We start from the raw sequence: 17,016 nt of genomic DNA, 5'->3' as shown, positions 1-17,016 counted from the left end.
CGTCAGCTCAGATGTTTTTATGGTTATAAGGCGTTTAAAAAAAAAATCACATAACAGCTAAATAGACTTAAAATACTCTGTCATTCATGGTCATACAGACTTAAGAAATAAAAATAAATAATTACAGAAAATAAACTGTTAAATGTCTACTTTTTATGTGTCCACTTACAAGCGAAAAAAAACATTGTGCTTTTGTAAAATAAAGAAAATAAACTTTGCTTTCTGCCTCTCCGTCTCCGTTAACTTTTTTTTGGGAGCACGTCTCTAAACTTAAACAAAACTCAGCGAATACTCTTCACCCAGGCATGAGCTATATATCTTTATAATCATTTAAGTGTGCACTTTTAAATGATCTAATTCAAAACTAAATCAAATATTCTTCTGTTTATGTAATCTGTATGAAAAGAGAAAGATGTTAAACCCAACTAAAGTAAGATTATTCACCTTTAAATGAGGCTGAGTCAATTCACCCATTTCATTTGTATTCTGACAGGAAGAACGTTAGCCTCTGTCAGTGTCAGCTAGCTAACGTCAGCATACGAGTGTCCCTTTTGCTAGAATGAACAATCCTCCGAGTTTTTATGAACAAGACTCAGTTCAGTCGGAAATCCGTGAAAACTTAAGTAGGGTTGGTGTTGTTTGTTCGATTTACAAAGTGGAACAGAGCAGTGACATCTAGCCTTCGTTTCAGCCATTGTTGAACTGCGCCGGAAGTGGACATGCACAAAGTTGAAAAATCCCGCCCATGAAACCCGAAAGCGTGATAATCCCATATTATGACATCATATTGCTCAGAAAATCCAAACGGCTTAATTATTGAGAGTGTTTAGGCTTTTTGAGGATAAAAAAAAAAAAGAGTGAGTGGATTTTTTTTTTATTGTATGGTGGTTGTGTCCACACACTGCAAAGACACATTTAAATGCAAACACCATATAAAAGTGAATTTTGCATCCGATGACCCCTTTAAGTTCTTATGAACAAGTAATGACAATATGCTAAATGAAGACATTAATGCAATGTTTATCTTAATTTAGTAATCCTTTATCTTAACTTTTAACATTTCTGTGGGGACATGCACAGCCTAGTCCACTCCAGTGGTGATGTCTATATAATTTTGTATCCTAGAAACATGTGTTTATAGTTCTATAGAAATATTACAGATGAGTTTGTACCATCACACACAGGGAGTCCGAGGTTTTCCATCAAATAAAGCTTTTTTATTAACAATTTCTCAACAGTTTGTCAGTGGCAACATGACAAAAAACACAGAAAATGTTTGGACCGGAGGTCATTATGGTCCACTATGCATACAGTTGTGTCTAATTTTTGTTACAGCATTTAATACAATGTGCTACAAATAGCATCTTTACATCATGTCTTCAATAATGCATATATTTTGAGCAGATAGTTCTTACAATAAGTAATGCAGCTTGATAAACAGTGTCCTTTGATATAATGCCTGATAAAAAATATAATCTTTTCCACTAAATGTCTTTTTCCAAACAAAAAATAGATATAATACTTGAGTATATAAATTCAGATGATCATATAACTGCAGAACCTAAGTACATATTCTGTTTCAAACTCACACACGGGCAAACAGACACACTTACTGACAACCTTGTAAGGAAGGAGATAAAAATAACCTCTGAAATTTTAAATGCCTTTACTTTAAAAACATTTTTTTAAAGAATTGTATAATCTACAAAGATAAGACACACTAATATTGACTTAAAATTGAAATTACACCGTTTAGAGAATTTATGGTTTGAGCTGTATTAATATTAGACCTACCCAGTCATTTATACTTGTGGAGTTTGGCACTTAGAAGTCCTGCGATTTGCAAAAAAAAAAAAAAAGACAAAAAACATTATCTGCCATCAATGTTCCCAGATTGATCATCATCCATCCAGCCTTCACCAATGTTAGCTGAAATTAAGAGAAAGGAGAGAGAGCATGGAGTAAAAAAAAAATCCAACAATCAAATATGGCAGATATACAGTATTGCATCCCATTTTCTTTTCAACCACAAGCAACAGTTGGCATCGCCACAACACCATCAGTTTTCAAACCCACCTTGTTGAAAGTAAGCAAGATGTTTTTAATTTAACCAAACGTACACACAAACATGCCCACGCAGATATGTACATCAAACACACTGGCAATATCGAAAAACTTGCCCTAGTTATAGTCCCTCAAAGGGGAACAAAACACACTATTAATACCATACTTAAAAAAAAACAGCTTTTAAGCAATAGCATGAACAACACACAGACACAAATACATGCTAAGGCTTCACTGCGGTTACCCCACAAACTCAACTCCTCAGAAGTCTAATACATCGTCATCATCCATTTCAACATCAAAAGACCAACCCCAGTCCTTCAGGCCCAACTCAAGCAATCTGGAACAAAGAGGAGTCATTCGGCCTAATGTACAAATGTTATTAAAGAAGTCAACATAAAAAAATGATGGCCACCCATGTTTAACTGGAAGTATATCGTTGTTAAGTATTTTAAGTGTTTTCTTTAAAGGAGAACTCCGGTCAATTTTAACATTGAGCTCAATTTTTAGTAAATTTGGAGTGCTGTCAATACAGAGAACAACGACAAAAATCGGTGTTGCCTCCACCGTGTTATCCTCTTTTTAAAATTTACACCCTATTGACTTGAATGGGGCAAGTTTTAAACTTAACCAGTTCTTAGTCTTATCATCCTTGATGTGTCATTACAAGTGCCCAGCCATGTTGAGTGATTCCTTAAGAGTGAACACGAGTGAATCTGACTTCAGTAGATGTGAAAAATATGAATAAAAATTATGTTATTTCACCCAGCGCAAATACCTGTATTTAGTTCCTGTTTTCGGTGGAAGTCCAAAGTAGTCGATTGTCGAGTTCACGCGCATAGGTTTAGTTACTATGATCACGCGCGTGAACTCGACAATCGACTACTTTGGACTTCCACCGAAAACAGGAACTAAATACAGGTATGTGCGCTGGCTGATATAACATCATTTTTATTCATATTTTTCACATCTACTGAAGTCAGATTCACTCGTGTTCACTCTGAAGGAATCACTCAACATGGCTGGGCACTTGTATGACACATCAAATATGTTAAGAGGATAAAAGCAGGTTTAAAACTTGCCCCATTCAAGTCAATAGGGTGCAAATTTTAAAAATAGGATAACACAGTGTAGGCAACACCGATTTTTGTCGTTGTTCTCTGTATTGACAGCACTCCAAATTTACTAAAAATTGAGCTCAATGTTAAAATTGACCGGAGTTCTCCTTTAAGCTCTAAAAAGACATAGGAGTGACAGATGCTGCCCTTCATATACAGATTATTGCATATGATATTAGTTTATTTATTATTGGAAAAGTAATAGGATATTGGGTTGAAAATGTCACAGTTCAGTTAGAATTAGATTCCAATATTATTGAATTAAAAGAGAGATTGCATCGTTAGTAGATGTTTTTTTTAATGTGTTGACACTCAAGCAAAGAGGATTTCTGTTTCAGACACATAGAGAAGAGTACAGACAGCCACACATCTGAAGGCAAGGTTTTAGAGCTGCACAGGCAAGCAGAAAACCTGGTCGATATGCAGTGTACTTACTGTCCACACATATGCACAAGTGGGGAAGGTGAAATGTCAAATGTGAACAGGTCAGTGAAGAATGATACGGAGCATGGGGCCAGGGCTATAAAAGTTTAGCAGTATAATGTAAGCAATTGAGAACCTGCACAACTTCATGGCCAAGTCTAAACCAGGTCAACATATGACAGCACTAAAAACAGCAGAATCTACATTTACCTTGATTAAAGCAGTAGTTCACCCAAAAATGAAAATGCTGCCATTATTTACTCACTCTCTTTTTATTCCAACCTGGTATGTTATTTTGTCCCCATTGTAACAAATAGATTTTCTTTAAAGAATTTTACGCTGCTTTGTTTCAAAGTGACCACAACTGCCAAGCTCTAAAGGCCTGTTCACACCAAGAACAAGACTATAAAGATAACAATATTAAATGAGTGATTGTTTTTCTGTGCCATTATCGTTATAGTTGTATATGGACTCTGCTATTCATTTTCTTTTACAACTATTTTTAGAACTACATATTTATCGTTATCATTATAGTTATCGTCCTTAGACGATAGATAGATTACAGCAAGTATTCTATTCATTCAGTTCATTTTTGGGTGAACTTTTTCACTAATTTAGCCGATTCTGATATATAAAGCAAAAATAAGGAAATAAACAAATATAAGTGATTAATAATAAGAAGCAACATCATTAGCAATGCTGAAATACACATTTTGAAAAGATGTGCAGAAGAGTTCAAGCTAATACAGAAGTGTAAGTAGGAAACAGTAACGCAGATTTTAAAGATTATAGAAAAAGCCTTTGTATAAATGGTTATGTATACATGGTTATGAATTATGCATTCAGATGGTCAAGGAAGAGCTGTGTCATCAAACACTGATAAAAGATCAGCCTCTTCGGACAAAATTGTTCTTTAACAAATGGCATGGATTTGGCCCCTACATTATATCATATTAACAGAACTGTATCATATGTTACATGATAGTGTACCTCCATGTAAGAGAACTCTGCCTCAAGATCCTTTTAATGAACCTGTTGATCTGTCAAGTGGTTCTCACCTGGGTTTGGTTGAGGGCTGCTGTCTGGTGGAATGCACTTTGACGGCTCCTCTGTGTGAAAGCCTGGGAGATGAATGGGAGGACAGGTGAGGAGAAGGCACAGGGGACAGGCCAGTTGGTGATGCCTCAGAGGTGGGAGAGGCTATAGCTATGCTTGAGGAGTGGGCTAGAGGTTTACGCGGGACCCGCTTGAGTAATCGTTTGACCCATTTCTGCTGCTCTTCTGTGGAGTTGGCCAGCAGTAGCAGCTCTTTCGCAGTGGACATATCATAGTTCACTGGAAAGAAAAAAAGGCCAAACAAAACAGATTAGTTTCAACCCAAAGTACACAATGGGGATGTACAAAAGTCCATGTTTAAATAAATAAACAAACTTTCTGCTAAATTATTAAGCTCAATTGTTTTTCAACATTGACAATAATGAGAAATGTTTCTTAAGACACGAACACTGTGACACTGAAGACTGGAGTAATGATGCTGACATTTTTTAACAATTACCGGTACAACAAAAGTACAGTTTTTACTGTATTTTTGATCAAATAAATGCAGCCTTGGTGAGCATAATAGACTTCTAAATCTTACTTTTGAATGATAGAGTAAATAAATAAATACATTCAGAATAAAAAATAAGAATAAAATATTGAATAAATAGTATAAAAAATATTTTATAGCCATAATCTTTTTCTATAATGCAGTTATAATATATTATACTGTGTGTGTATATATATATATAGTATAACATAAAACATGACAAATATAACATGAACAAAATTATATATATGAATTATAATTATTATATAGCAGAGCAAATTATTAAATATTCGAATGTGTTTAAAAAGCTACAGTAATATACATTAGAATTTGCAGTGCTTTGTGAGTGTGACCTCCTGACCTCTGCAAGGAGCAAGGACCTCTTCCATGTGATCGATGTGGTCTTTATGGCATTTAACTCGGCAGCGTCTGCACTCCAGGGCTGGTGGGGGTTTGAAGACGTGCCACAGAGGCTTTGGACATGCTTCACAGCTAGAGGGGAAGTGGTAAAGCGTGAGCACGAACTCGTGACCTTTGTGTGGGATATAGGACGACCTTTCAGCTGCTAATAAGGGTTCCACAGCAAGCTCCTCTTTCTTGCTCTCCCCCTCATTAGCATATAATATCTGCAGAAAGAGCGGAAAGATGAAAACTGAGGTTTAACAAGGATCATATCAAAGCATGCTAAAACATTTCTTGTAGGACAAATTAATCAGGTTACCTGGAAGATGCGTGGGATTTCTCTGGGATCTGCGCGGTACACGTCTGTCTGAGTGACAGGTCTAACATGGAAGAGTTTGCTGAGAGGGGAAAAGGAGACATTCAAAATAAAGGCCTATAGTGTGCAAGAGAGCAGTAAATGTGTGTACTCAAAAATATTTAGGCCTAAATTTAATATGAATGTAATTGAATCACGTATAAAATTTCCATCCATTTGGATTACACAGTTTTAACATAAACTAATAGAGCGGTACAGGGATGACGTATTTTTGTAGGCCAAAACCTGGAAACTTCGTCCTGAAGTCAATAGGACTTTGAATGGGTTTTTGGTTAAATGCTTTAAGTAAGGACTGAGGAGAACACAAGCTCAAGCTATTTTCACTTTTTATTCTACAATATGACACTGTACATCAGTAATACCCTCTTGTGATTTTTTAAAAGCCTTTACTTGTCTTGTAAAAGGCAGTTGCTAACAAGTGGCTGAATGGGACAACAGAGATTGTCGGGGATGTTGAACATCATCACACCAAACAGGTAAACTCATCTACGCACTAATCCGATCTTGCAAACTATCATAACTCGAACTTTCAGGGAAAAGTGTATATTTATGCTTCAAAAATTCATTCAAAATGTGTGTTTATTTGACAATCACGATGAACAAAACGTGCATATTCAGTCATATATTATGAAACAGACAAGATTTCTATAATATTACTAATAAACTGAACTTGATTTAAATACACAATAACCAAGTTTATATATTTATCATTAAATCAATTAAATTACTTTCAATCTCATAATTTTTTACGAACTGAATATTGCTTGTTCCACAGCTAGCGATATTTTAACCATGTTCATACTTTTTAACTCAATACATTTCATTGTTTTGAACAGTTTTATGCTGATTCGTTTGAACAAATGCAGTTTGGAAATATGATTTAAATATCAATATATCATATTGATGATATATCAATATATTTAAATCATCAAATAGATGCAAATTGTTAATAAACCAAATATGCCTTTTTTGAGTGCAGATGTCTTGCTCGTTTCATTGATAAATATGCATCACATTAAGTTTATCAGTTTATGTGTAAACTGTGTAATGCAAATGAATGGACATTTTATATGCAGTTTAAATACATAAATCGTAAATGTAGGCCAATATATTTTTTGATTGCGAGTAGCATTTTCCAAACTCACTCTATGTCCAGAATCATGAAGGGGCTGGCCTGATCTCTCTCTTGCTCGGAGTCATAAAACAGGATCTTCTTGCTGCTGACCACCACATACTGCAATTTACACAGATATACATGCAAAGATGATCAGACAGGGTTTGTTGATGTGATGTGAGTGTGTGTGTGTGTTTAAACCTTTACCTTCTTTTCCCATCCAAACCGTTTGGTGTTTTTGGTAGGCGTTGAGAGCCATCCCTCAAGACTAGAATCTGTGGTTAAAAAAACAACAACAGAAGAGTATTTTATACATTACAGAGCCACACAGGTTTGAATATGATAAGCAGAGCAAATTTTTCTTTAAGCTATTTTAGAGCCTTCAGAAACATCTTTCCCAGGTGCAGAATGCAACATGCACTAGAATACAAGTCTCTTGGAATAAAAAGGTTTTGCTTTCCGGGGTGTTAAAAGTGCAGTAAGTGATTTCTGAGAAATGCTGTTGAAAGTGGATCAGACAGAGCACCACAACACACTTATGATGGGGGAGGAGAGAGAGTGAGCAAGAGGGAGATTCGAAGAAAGACAAAAAAAAAGGAGATGGCTGAGAGACATTACCAAAGAGAAAAGGTCAGAGGAATATTACTGGGCTATGATCAGGCATTAATATTAGAAAAGCTTTCCAATGCTGGAGAGACCTAAGCGGGAAGACCTGAAAACGGACGCAGAGATTGCGTTGTTTCTGCTCCATACCTGAGTAACATTGGTTGTACTGTGTTTCACAGAATCAAGATATGTTGCTGTGATGTTAGCTGTAGTAACAGGTCAGTTTTGAGTCTCATTGTCTGGAGCTGGTGTTGACTAACAACAAACTCTTTTTGTTTATACTCTTGTGTACCGTATGTTACATTTTAGTTCTTTCTTTGTAGTTCGTTAGTTATCTCCACTTTATTTTTCGCGAATAAATAAAATAAATTTTATTGATTTGCTTCACTTCAGCTATGATAGAGACATCCGCTCTTGCATTGCGTGTTCATGCATTTTGGGAGTGGAGCAATGAAGGAAGCAGTGTATTTGTTTGGGTTGATTTCAGATATCAACAGTGTTTCTCAGAAATCGCTGACTGCACCTTTAATGGACTGTTATAAAACACACAAGGTGAGTAGTGTGAATATGTGCAAAATAATGTCATAACTAATGAGCATCACACCATGTTGGAAAGTGTGGCTGTGGTTTAAAACATAGTGCAGTGGTTCCCAACCTTTGTCTTAAGCCGCGTTTCCACCGCAGGAACTTTCCCTAGAAACTAGGTACTTTGGGGGTGGTACTCGGTGTGTTTCGACCGCAGGAACCAGGGTCTAAATTAAGTTCCGGGTAAAAAATTGTAAAAAGATGTAGTACTTTTTCAAAGTCCAGGAATATTCAGGGGTGGGACTTGGGCACTGAACATGCTGATTGGTGGAGTTCATGCCGAATTTTGATTGGTTGACTCCACGCAGCATTTAATTTCAACCACTATTTAAAAAATATATATTTTGAGGTGCGTGCAGTCCTACGTCACCGGACTAATCTGCCTAATCTTCACGGTACTTTAGACCACGGTGGGAATGCAGAAAGCAACAGGTCTGGGGGGAAAAAAGTTCCTGGGACAAATTGTTCCGGGTAATTTCGGTGGAAATGCGGCTTTACATACTCCAACAGCCCCATTAGGGCTTCATCATCATCAAAACAGAACTGTTGTAGACAGGATATATTCTGCTATGAGCGTCATCTACACAATTATCTCAACTTAATATCTAAACAATTTTTGATAACACTACAGTATATAACAGTGTTCTTGTTACATATGTTACATGTACTTACTGTAGAAATAACAGTAAATTATGCTAACGCTAAACTAAACACTTTTGCTAACCTTAACCTTATAGTAAAGACCTATTATGCCCTTTTTCAAAGACTTAAATTTGTTTTGTGGAGTCTACTAGAATAAGTAATAAAACACATTATTTTTCACACATTTTACAATCAAGCTCTTTTAAATTGCAGCCTGTCAGTAACGCTCTATTTAGTTCCAGTCTCTATGAAGCCCCTTCTTCCGAAAAGCACAAAGTGCTCTAATTGGTCGGCTGGACCAGTGTGTTGTGACTGCCCTTACATAACAGCAAGTTTCAACACACTAACGTGTCAACCAGGCCTTGCCCCTTTTATTTTCTATGCCTTGGTTGGGAATTATTCAAATATTGTGACATGTTCGTTCCCAGAAGAAAACTCAAGACTACAATTGAGGGGTTTAAGGGAGTTCAGGAACACTGCTTTCTGATATAGAGAATAACTCCCTTTGGAGTAACTTTGTGCTTTGTAACTTTGCAGACCTTTTTCGTGTTTAAACGGCAACATTACACACTGAAGAAAGTCAAAAATGCAAAAAAGCATAATAGGTCCTCTTTAAATATCTTAGCATGTTATGCCATTAAATACATAAATTAACCAATAAATAAATAGTTGTTTTTTTGACAAACCTAGTTGTTTTTTGACAAACCTAATAATTTTTAAGTCATTTTATATAGGTTGAACAAAGCAATTATAGGTTATAGGTTAAATAAAGCAAAAGAGAAATATTTCCAAGTACTTCTAGAAACCTGCTTCATCATAGGCTCATTTGAACATTCACTATGCCCAAAAATGCTGTCTAGGCGTTTATTATTCAAACTCCACACTGCATAAAAGTGAACGAGAGCAAGGGGCAGTATGCGTGCTAATTAGTGTCCATGCAGGGTCACCTGCAGTCTCTTGCTCAATAGGCTTCTCATATGTCAGGGCAGGCCTTTGCCTCCACTCGTCTTCCTCATCCTCCTCTTCCTCTGAGTCGGAGGGGAAGCAAGAAGAGGTCCGGCATGGCCGGGTATCAATACACACTGACTTGGAGCTCCGTTGATACGTGAAGGACATAGACTCCGAGGTGTGTGAGTGTGTGATGCGCACTACACCGGCACCACGGTGAGTGGGAAGGAATGGAAGAAGAATGAGGTAAAGAAGCAAAAGGATGCATACATTTAGAAGTGAAACAGAGTGAAAAGGAAAACAGGAAAAAGAAGAAAACCAAGTAGGAGTTATGTGTATTGATTATGTTATGTGTTCTAGGTTCAGTGGATATTTGTGGATGTATAAATAGATAAATAAAATGAATGACAATTTTTTTGTGATTGAGTCGCCAAGTGTTGTATAGTTTGTTTAGAATTATATAGTTAATTAATTAAATCAAGCGTAGCGTCAGTTCTGGCAGGTCATCAAGCTCGCATCAGCTGACTCTCAGCTGATCCACGTCTACCTATGGGAATATGACACTTATCACTGCATCTATATACACTTCCATACTTTCAGTATTATCAACAGCTATCGTGTTTCTCAAGAGCTAATTCCATCCATCCCCAGCTCCTCTCGTCCAGTCACGATTTGGCATTCTGATTCCTCTCTAAATCAGACTAAATTCTCGAATTATGTTGTACATTAAAATATTGAATTAATTATATATCTGCATAATACGTTCATGTTGATTCTGTTCTGTTTACCCTAAGGGGGGTTATTGCTAGGCTGCACGGATGAGCAGGGAGTTCTTGCCCTTAACAGAACCCTACCGAAATGAAAGGATGAATAAATAAATGACAATTGATTTGCCGGGTGTTTTTAAGTTTGTTTGGAAGTTACGGTGGGTGCTTTTTAAAAAAACAGTTAAGTTTTGAGTCATTATATACTATAATTGAAGACTTAAGATGCAAAAGCCTCTAAGTACCATCTGAAATTTCTTCTAGAATGATCATTTTTATCAAGCTTGTATGTTCATGTTCAGTTATTTCACTTTAATGGCAATGAAAATTACCTATTAATTGTCATTAAAGTCAAACTACTGAACCTAAATATATGAGCTTGATAAAAATTCTAATTTTAGAAGAAAATGTCAGATGGCACTTAAAGGATTTAGCATCTGAAGTCTTCTATTATACATTTATATTGTCTGGTTTGTAAAAACAGAATATATTTTATGGTTCTAAATGGATTACATGGTGACAAAAATTACTATTCAGGGCTTTACTAAAAGCATTTGGGGCTTAAGCTCACCAATTATGGCACATGAATGATAATAAACGCATTAGGCAGACCTGTGCTTGATGGGACGTAACCTGGATAGTTACCTGGATAAGCATCTTCACCCTCCATGTCGTTTCCCGTACTACTGATGCTGGTGGTGTCCAAAGAATGGATGCTCAGCGAAGTGATCTGGCAGCGCAGACGCTCAATATCACTGTCTTTACTGTCCAGGGACATCTGCATCTCCAGTCGGGCCTGAGACTCCTCTGCTATCATCTGCAAACAAAACAATACTTCTTCTGTGCTTTGTTTATTTAAGTATTGTACGTAGACCACTGAATAGGTTTTCTAGTGGTTACGTTTCTTTTGTATTTATATTTAATGTCACTTACAGCCTGCATATCATTCATTTCTTTCTGGTATTTGAAGATGGTGGTGTTGAGTTTTTCTTTCTCGGTGCGGAGCTGCAGCTGAAGCTGTCTGTTCTCCTTCTCCTTCCTGCGGATGTCACTGTTGTTACCTTGCTGTGGCCTGACATCAGTTTTCTTCATAACCTCTGCCAGCTTGTTTATAGCCTACAATACAGACGATATAGTTTACAGCCTACAATATAGTTAGATGCTATAATTTACCTGACACATGCTAGGAACACCTATTTTAAACTGAAAATAATGGAGTAGCATGTATGGTTACAAACCCTTGATTAAAATTCAATAAACTTTAAGTTAGATGTTTCTCCAAAACACACCTGAATCTTGAGGGTTTTCTCAGACTGTATCTGCTTCTCTAGGGACAGTGTGAAAGATTTCATCTGTTTCTCTTCATCCTTGACCATTTCCAGCTCTGTGTATAGACATTTATAAATGTTAAAGCACATATATTAACATTATGGACATTACAACATAAATCCAGTCATATGTTATATTAACTTCAGCAACATACTCACTTTGCTGTAGGTGTTTGAGCTTATTGTTGAGCTCCTCTTTCTCACTAGCCAGGTTGGCCACATCCGCAGTGAGTGTGCGGTTTGATTCCTCCAGCTTATATTATGTAGAAGATTCAATTAAAATGAATTGATGTTTATGTTGTATGGACCCACGCACTCATTCACACACATTAACACACACATATATCCATTCTTATACTCTCTTGTATTCTCACCGAGCTGATGGTATTGTCCTTTTCGCAGAGTTCCTGCCGATGTCTGGCAATCATATCTTTGATCTCCAGCTCCTTCATGATCTTTTCTGTCTGCAGGTCTGAGTACTGCTCCTCAGCGATGGAGCGCGCCAAATGTTCAGAATCTGCCTTCGTAAGGCTCACCTCTAGCTGAGTTGCTAGCGAGTCCCTATATAAACACACACAAAACAGTTTGTATTGAACGAGAGTTCAGCATATTGTATAAATTGTTATCTGTTGATTCATTCTTAACTAATTGCATCCATGTACCTTACTTTTCATCTAACCTTGCTCTAATTGATATGGTTTCACCTTTTTTTTTAAAGGATAAGCCCTTTGATGTTCCAACGTCCTTTTTTAATAGCAAATACACACACACACCTCTCATCCAGCAGATCCGCTAGTCTCTGCTGAGCGTCATTGTAGAGTTTAGCCTTTTCATCATTCTCCTCTTTCAGCTCTCGAATCTGAGTTTTATACAGTTTCTGGAAACAATGAAAAATGTTGCATTTAAAAACAAATATGAGCACACCAAATCCAAATACATCCCTCCACATATTCACTGGCAAAACATGATAAAGCTGGCAGACATACTGTGAAGTACTGCTCTGTCTCCAACTGGTCCTTCAGCTCTTTCAACTGTATGTCCGCTTCTTCTCTCTCCCTGGTTGGACACAGAGAAAAGAGGTTTTACAGGTGAAACTCGAAAAAATTTAATATCGTGCAAAAGTTCATTTATTTGAACATTTATTTCAAAGCTTATGAAAACCCCAAATTCAAAATTAGAATATTGTGGAAAGGTTTTCATAGCTGGAAGCCATAATCATCAAAATTATAACAAATAAAGGCTTGAAATATCTCACTTTGCATGTAATGAGTCTATATCATATATTAGTTTCACCTTTTAAGTTGATTTACTGAAATAAATTAACTTTTGCACGATATTTAAAAAAATTCGAGTTTCACCTGTATAGCATGCTGATCCTCAGTGAATAATATGTGTGTGTACTATGAATTATGAGAGCTTATAAGTGTATTGCTTTGTAAGTTCAGCAAACAGGCTAAAGGCCTGTTCAGACAAAGAACGATAACTATAATGATAAATATAACTATACATTTATAATAATCATTCTAATTCTATGAGAATAGGGACATCCACACAACAACTATAATGATAACACAGAGAAACAATATAATTGGAATCACTTTCAGAACGATTCTGTTTCCAGCTGATGAATGATAAAAACACTGAAAGCCAATTAGAAATCACCCGACCCGAAGAACTTGAGCAGCAGCCATGACAGAAGTGCAAAAAATACAATAAAACGAATGTTATCATACAGTGTAGATGCTAATATATTTGTTGTTATAGGTGTGAATGTGCATTAACACGCAACTCTATTGGAATTGCCTTGATGGAGTGTTCCACTATGTTAATTTAATATCAGAATTTTGCTGTACATTTTTAGATTAGATAGATAGATAGATAGATAGATAGATAGATAGATAGATAGATAGATAGATAGATAGATAGATAGATAGATAGATAGATAGATAGATAGATAGATAGATAGATAGATAGATAGATAGATAGATAGATAGATAGATAGATAGATAGATAGATAGATAGATAGATAGATCTCACTAAATACTAGTATCAGCATTGAAAAGCTGTGGATCACCAAGTCACTCACCTGCACACTTCCTGATTTAGTTTTTCCAGGCCGAGTTTGAGCTCCAGCAGTTGATTGAGTTCTTGTTTGAGCTGTTTCTCCGAGGAGCGTAGGGTGCTGATCTCCTCCCTCTGCACTTTGAGATCATTCTGACACAGAGTCTTCCTCTGAGTCTCCTGATGCACACGCACACTTAGCACCTCCACCTGACACACACACACACACACACACACACACACACACACACACACACACACACACACACTGGATTCAATCAAATACCTTGGACTTCAAATGAACTATGTGATGCATAAATGTAATTTTTAATTGTGTTTAATACTTTAAAATATATATTTTATTTTTAATTTAAAATTATGTAAAATAGTGCTGAAAATATGGACAGAAGACACTGCTTTAACATCCCAGAGCAGTAAGTTTGATATAATTAAAATCATCAGGCAGACAGACAGGTATACCTCCTCAGTGAGTTTTTCTTTGAGTGAGCGGAGCTCCTGAAGCTCGTGTTTGGCTTGTTTGTAATCACAGTCTAGTCCTGAGTTTTCCTTCTCCAGCTGCATCAGTCTGTTTTCCAACTGTTGCTTCGCAGATCGTTCTTCCAGCAGCTTATGTTCCATAACTGTCACAAAAACACACACAACGTCACCAAACTCCTTGTAAAGATTTGCAGAACAGAATGCAGAAAGGATATTTTCGGTTTTATACAGAGAAATTTTCTAATGTCCAAGTCAAGCCTTATTTTGTATTTTGTTGCGAGTCCAAATTATGTCTCAAATACCCTTACGGAAGTAGTACTAAGGTAACCAGAATTTGTTTTCCCTCAATCTAAACTGTGCTCCCCTAAACAACATTTTTGTAGTGAAAATCTGAACAGATATACACATTTTAAGAGTTTTTAAATTGGAGGCTACTGTCTAATTTTACCTTTCAGGGTCTCAGACTTGGCCTCCTCGATGGATTGGTTGACTTTGTTGTTGTCGGCCAATCTGGCTTTAGTGGCTTTATGCTCCGCCTCCTCCTGCTCCAGACTCTGTTGAACTGCTTTGAGTTTAAAGGAGTGATCGATCTCTTGCTTGTTCTTCTCCTGTGGGTGAAGGGACAACATTTATGGGGTTTCACAAAAATACACATAACCACACAAACATCATGTGCAGAAAATGTAAATCATTCAATCGCTTGCTAAAACACACAAGCACCTTTTCCAGGTCAGTAAGATCCTCCTGTAACTGTCTTTTCTCTACTTCAGCCTTTGATAGAGAACTCTTTATGTGTTTTAACTCGTCCTCTAGTCCGGAGACATGACCTGAGAATAAAAGAAAGATAGAAATGCATATAAAAAAACAGAAGACCAAAGTTAGTCAAAGGTCAAGAATTCAGGTTAACATTAATGTTAAACCTGAAACCATAAAACCGTAAATGGGCGGTTTCTTCAACTATGGACACTTAGAAAATAGGCCTTAAAAAATAAAATATTTTACTACACACTTTACACTGTGACTAGTTTATTACTTTATTAAACTAAAAATGTCCATCTCAGTTGTTGTTTTTTGCGGAAATGATGGTGATGGGAATGATATTTAAACATTATCAGAATAAAAATGGATAAAATTAATTAAATATTTTGACAATAATAAAAAATAAAATAAAAATTAAATTCATACTTAAATGAATAAAGGAGTCTGATCAATATGTCTGATCAAACTTAGAAGTGATTTTGCATTGTTTTCTTCACATATCAAACATCATATTTTACATCAAACATAATCCTAAACTATTTTTTTTTTATAAAACTTGTGGCAAAATCATTGGCCATGGTGGAAAATACTGAGGGACAGTCAGAATTTGAGCAAAATTAAAAACAGGGATGAATTATTTTCACACAATACATGTTGTGTGGTTCATTATTTGTTTATTTCACAATTTGTTTAGATAGATATGTGATTACAGTGTATTTTTATAATGAATTTTCATATTTTAAGATTAAAGTCTTGGTCTGGGGTAAAAATCAAAGAAATCTAAACGTAAAAGGCATTTGAAAAGTAGCACAAATGAATAAGGGCATGGTGAAAAGTTTTAAAGTGACCTTCCTTAATTGGAATCTGTTTATTTAAACCACGTAACGATCAACCAGGACATTAAAGTGCCTGCAGAAACAAATCCTTTAAATGTAATAGACAGAATTTAAAATATGACAGAAAATAAGAGATATTTCTTGTTTGCCCATTTTCCATCTAGTGACATAATATCAGCTAGCTGCCTCTGACCTTAAAATAACGCACTACTAATGTTTACATTCGCTGTGAGTAGCGCCACCCCAACACAACAACACTGCCCAGCAGACAAGAGCCCAGTGTGTCTTTCAGCAAGAGCTGACCACTACACGCTCAAACATAAAATCAGCTTTCACTCGCTCACATAGACCGGCAAACAAGTGTGATCCCTAGAATGTAACGCAATCTCCTTCTAGGAAGCTCGGTAGATGTTGATTCACAGCTACTTCTGTCTAACGAACAAAAACTGGCACAGACACACATGCACCCACCCTGTAGTTCATTGATGGTCTCTGAGCCAAGGCTTCTCTCTTGCTTCTCCTCCTGCAGTGAGGTTTGCAGACTCAGTTTCTCCTGTTCCAGGGCCAGCCTGCCGCTCTCCAGCTGGGCCAGACGCTCCTGGAGCTCCTTGAGAGAGACCTCCAGCTGCTGGGACTGTTTCAACACCTCGCCCTGGGCCTTCTTTAGCCTCTCAGACTCCTCCACCTCAGCCTGAAGCTTAGCATTCACCTCCTCCAACTAAGGACAAATTCATTTACTATCAGAATCCCTTTTATTCCATAATACTGAACATCTATATATCCTTAAAACAAAATCTAATTTACACTACTGTTCAAACGTTTAGGGGATTTTGAAAGAAATCTCATGCTCAACAAGGCTGAATTTTATTTCATCAATTAAAAACAGTAATATTGTGAAATATTA

At 36.5% G+C, this 17,016-nt stretch overlaps 1 protein-coding gene across 8 annotated transcripts in view; it reads right to left on the bottom strand.

Moving 5' to 3' along the window:
• Nucleotides 1-1,198: 1,198 nt before the first annotated feature.
• rock2b (rho-associated, coiled-coil containing protein kinase 2b) overlaps nt 1,199-17,016 on the bottom strand; it is a gene marked incomplete at its 3' end in the record, with an annotated part of 35,906 nt that continues 20,088 nt past the window's right edge. The window contains exons 15-34 of one of the 8 annotated variants that reach the window (XM_079584867.1): nt 16,584-16,830; nt 15,238-15,344; nt 14,966-15,125; nt 14,500-14,660; nt 14,045-14,229; nt 12,945-13,014; nt 12,732-12,835; nt 12,333-12,519; nt 12,118-12,211; nt 11,920-12,014; nt 11,564-11,746; nt 11,276-11,447; nt 9,866-10,066; nt 7,293-7,360; nt 7,117-7,205; nt 5,915-5,993; nt 5,555-5,819; nt 4,664-4,940; nt 2,323-2,404; nt 1,199-1,929 (exon numbers count right to left, since the gene is read on the bottom strand). In XM_079584867.1, coding sequence (XP_079440993.1) covers nt 2,326-2,404; nt 4,664-4,940; nt 5,555-5,819; nt 5,915-5,993; nt 7,117-7,205; nt 7,293-7,360; nt 9,866-10,066; nt 11,276-11,447; nt 11,564-11,746; nt 11,920-12,014; nt 12,118-12,211; nt 12,333-12,519; nt 12,732-12,835; nt 12,945-13,014; nt 14,045-14,229; nt 14,500-14,660; nt 14,966-15,125; nt 15,238-15,344; nt 16,584-16,830 — 2,823 coding nt within the window. Of the gene's footprint in view, nt 1,930-2,308; nt 2,405-3,534; nt 3,703-4,659; nt 4,941-5,554; nt 5,820-5,914; nt 5,994-7,116; nt 7,206-7,292; nt 7,361-9,865; nt 10,067-11,275; nt 11,448-11,563; nt 11,747-11,919; nt 12,015-12,117; nt 12,212-12,332; nt 12,520-12,731; nt 12,836-12,944; nt 13,015-14,044; nt 14,230-14,499; nt 14,661-14,965; nt 15,126-15,237; nt 15,345-16,583; nt 16,831-17,016 lie in introns of those variants that run through there. The other 7 variants (XM_079584868.1, XM_079584870.1, XM_079584871.1 and 4 more) reach the window with 7 other exon arrangements.

The sequence above is a fragment of the Phoxinus phoxinus genome, assembly GCF_949152265.1.
Source record: "Phoxinus phoxinus genome assembly, chromosome: 16".
NCBI lineage: Eukaryota > Metazoa > Chordata > Actinopteri > Cypriniformes > Leuciscidae > Phoxinus > Phoxinus phoxinus.
Note: the sequence above shows the minus strand (reverse complement) of the source record. Positions and strands in the feature narration are given on the sequence as shown.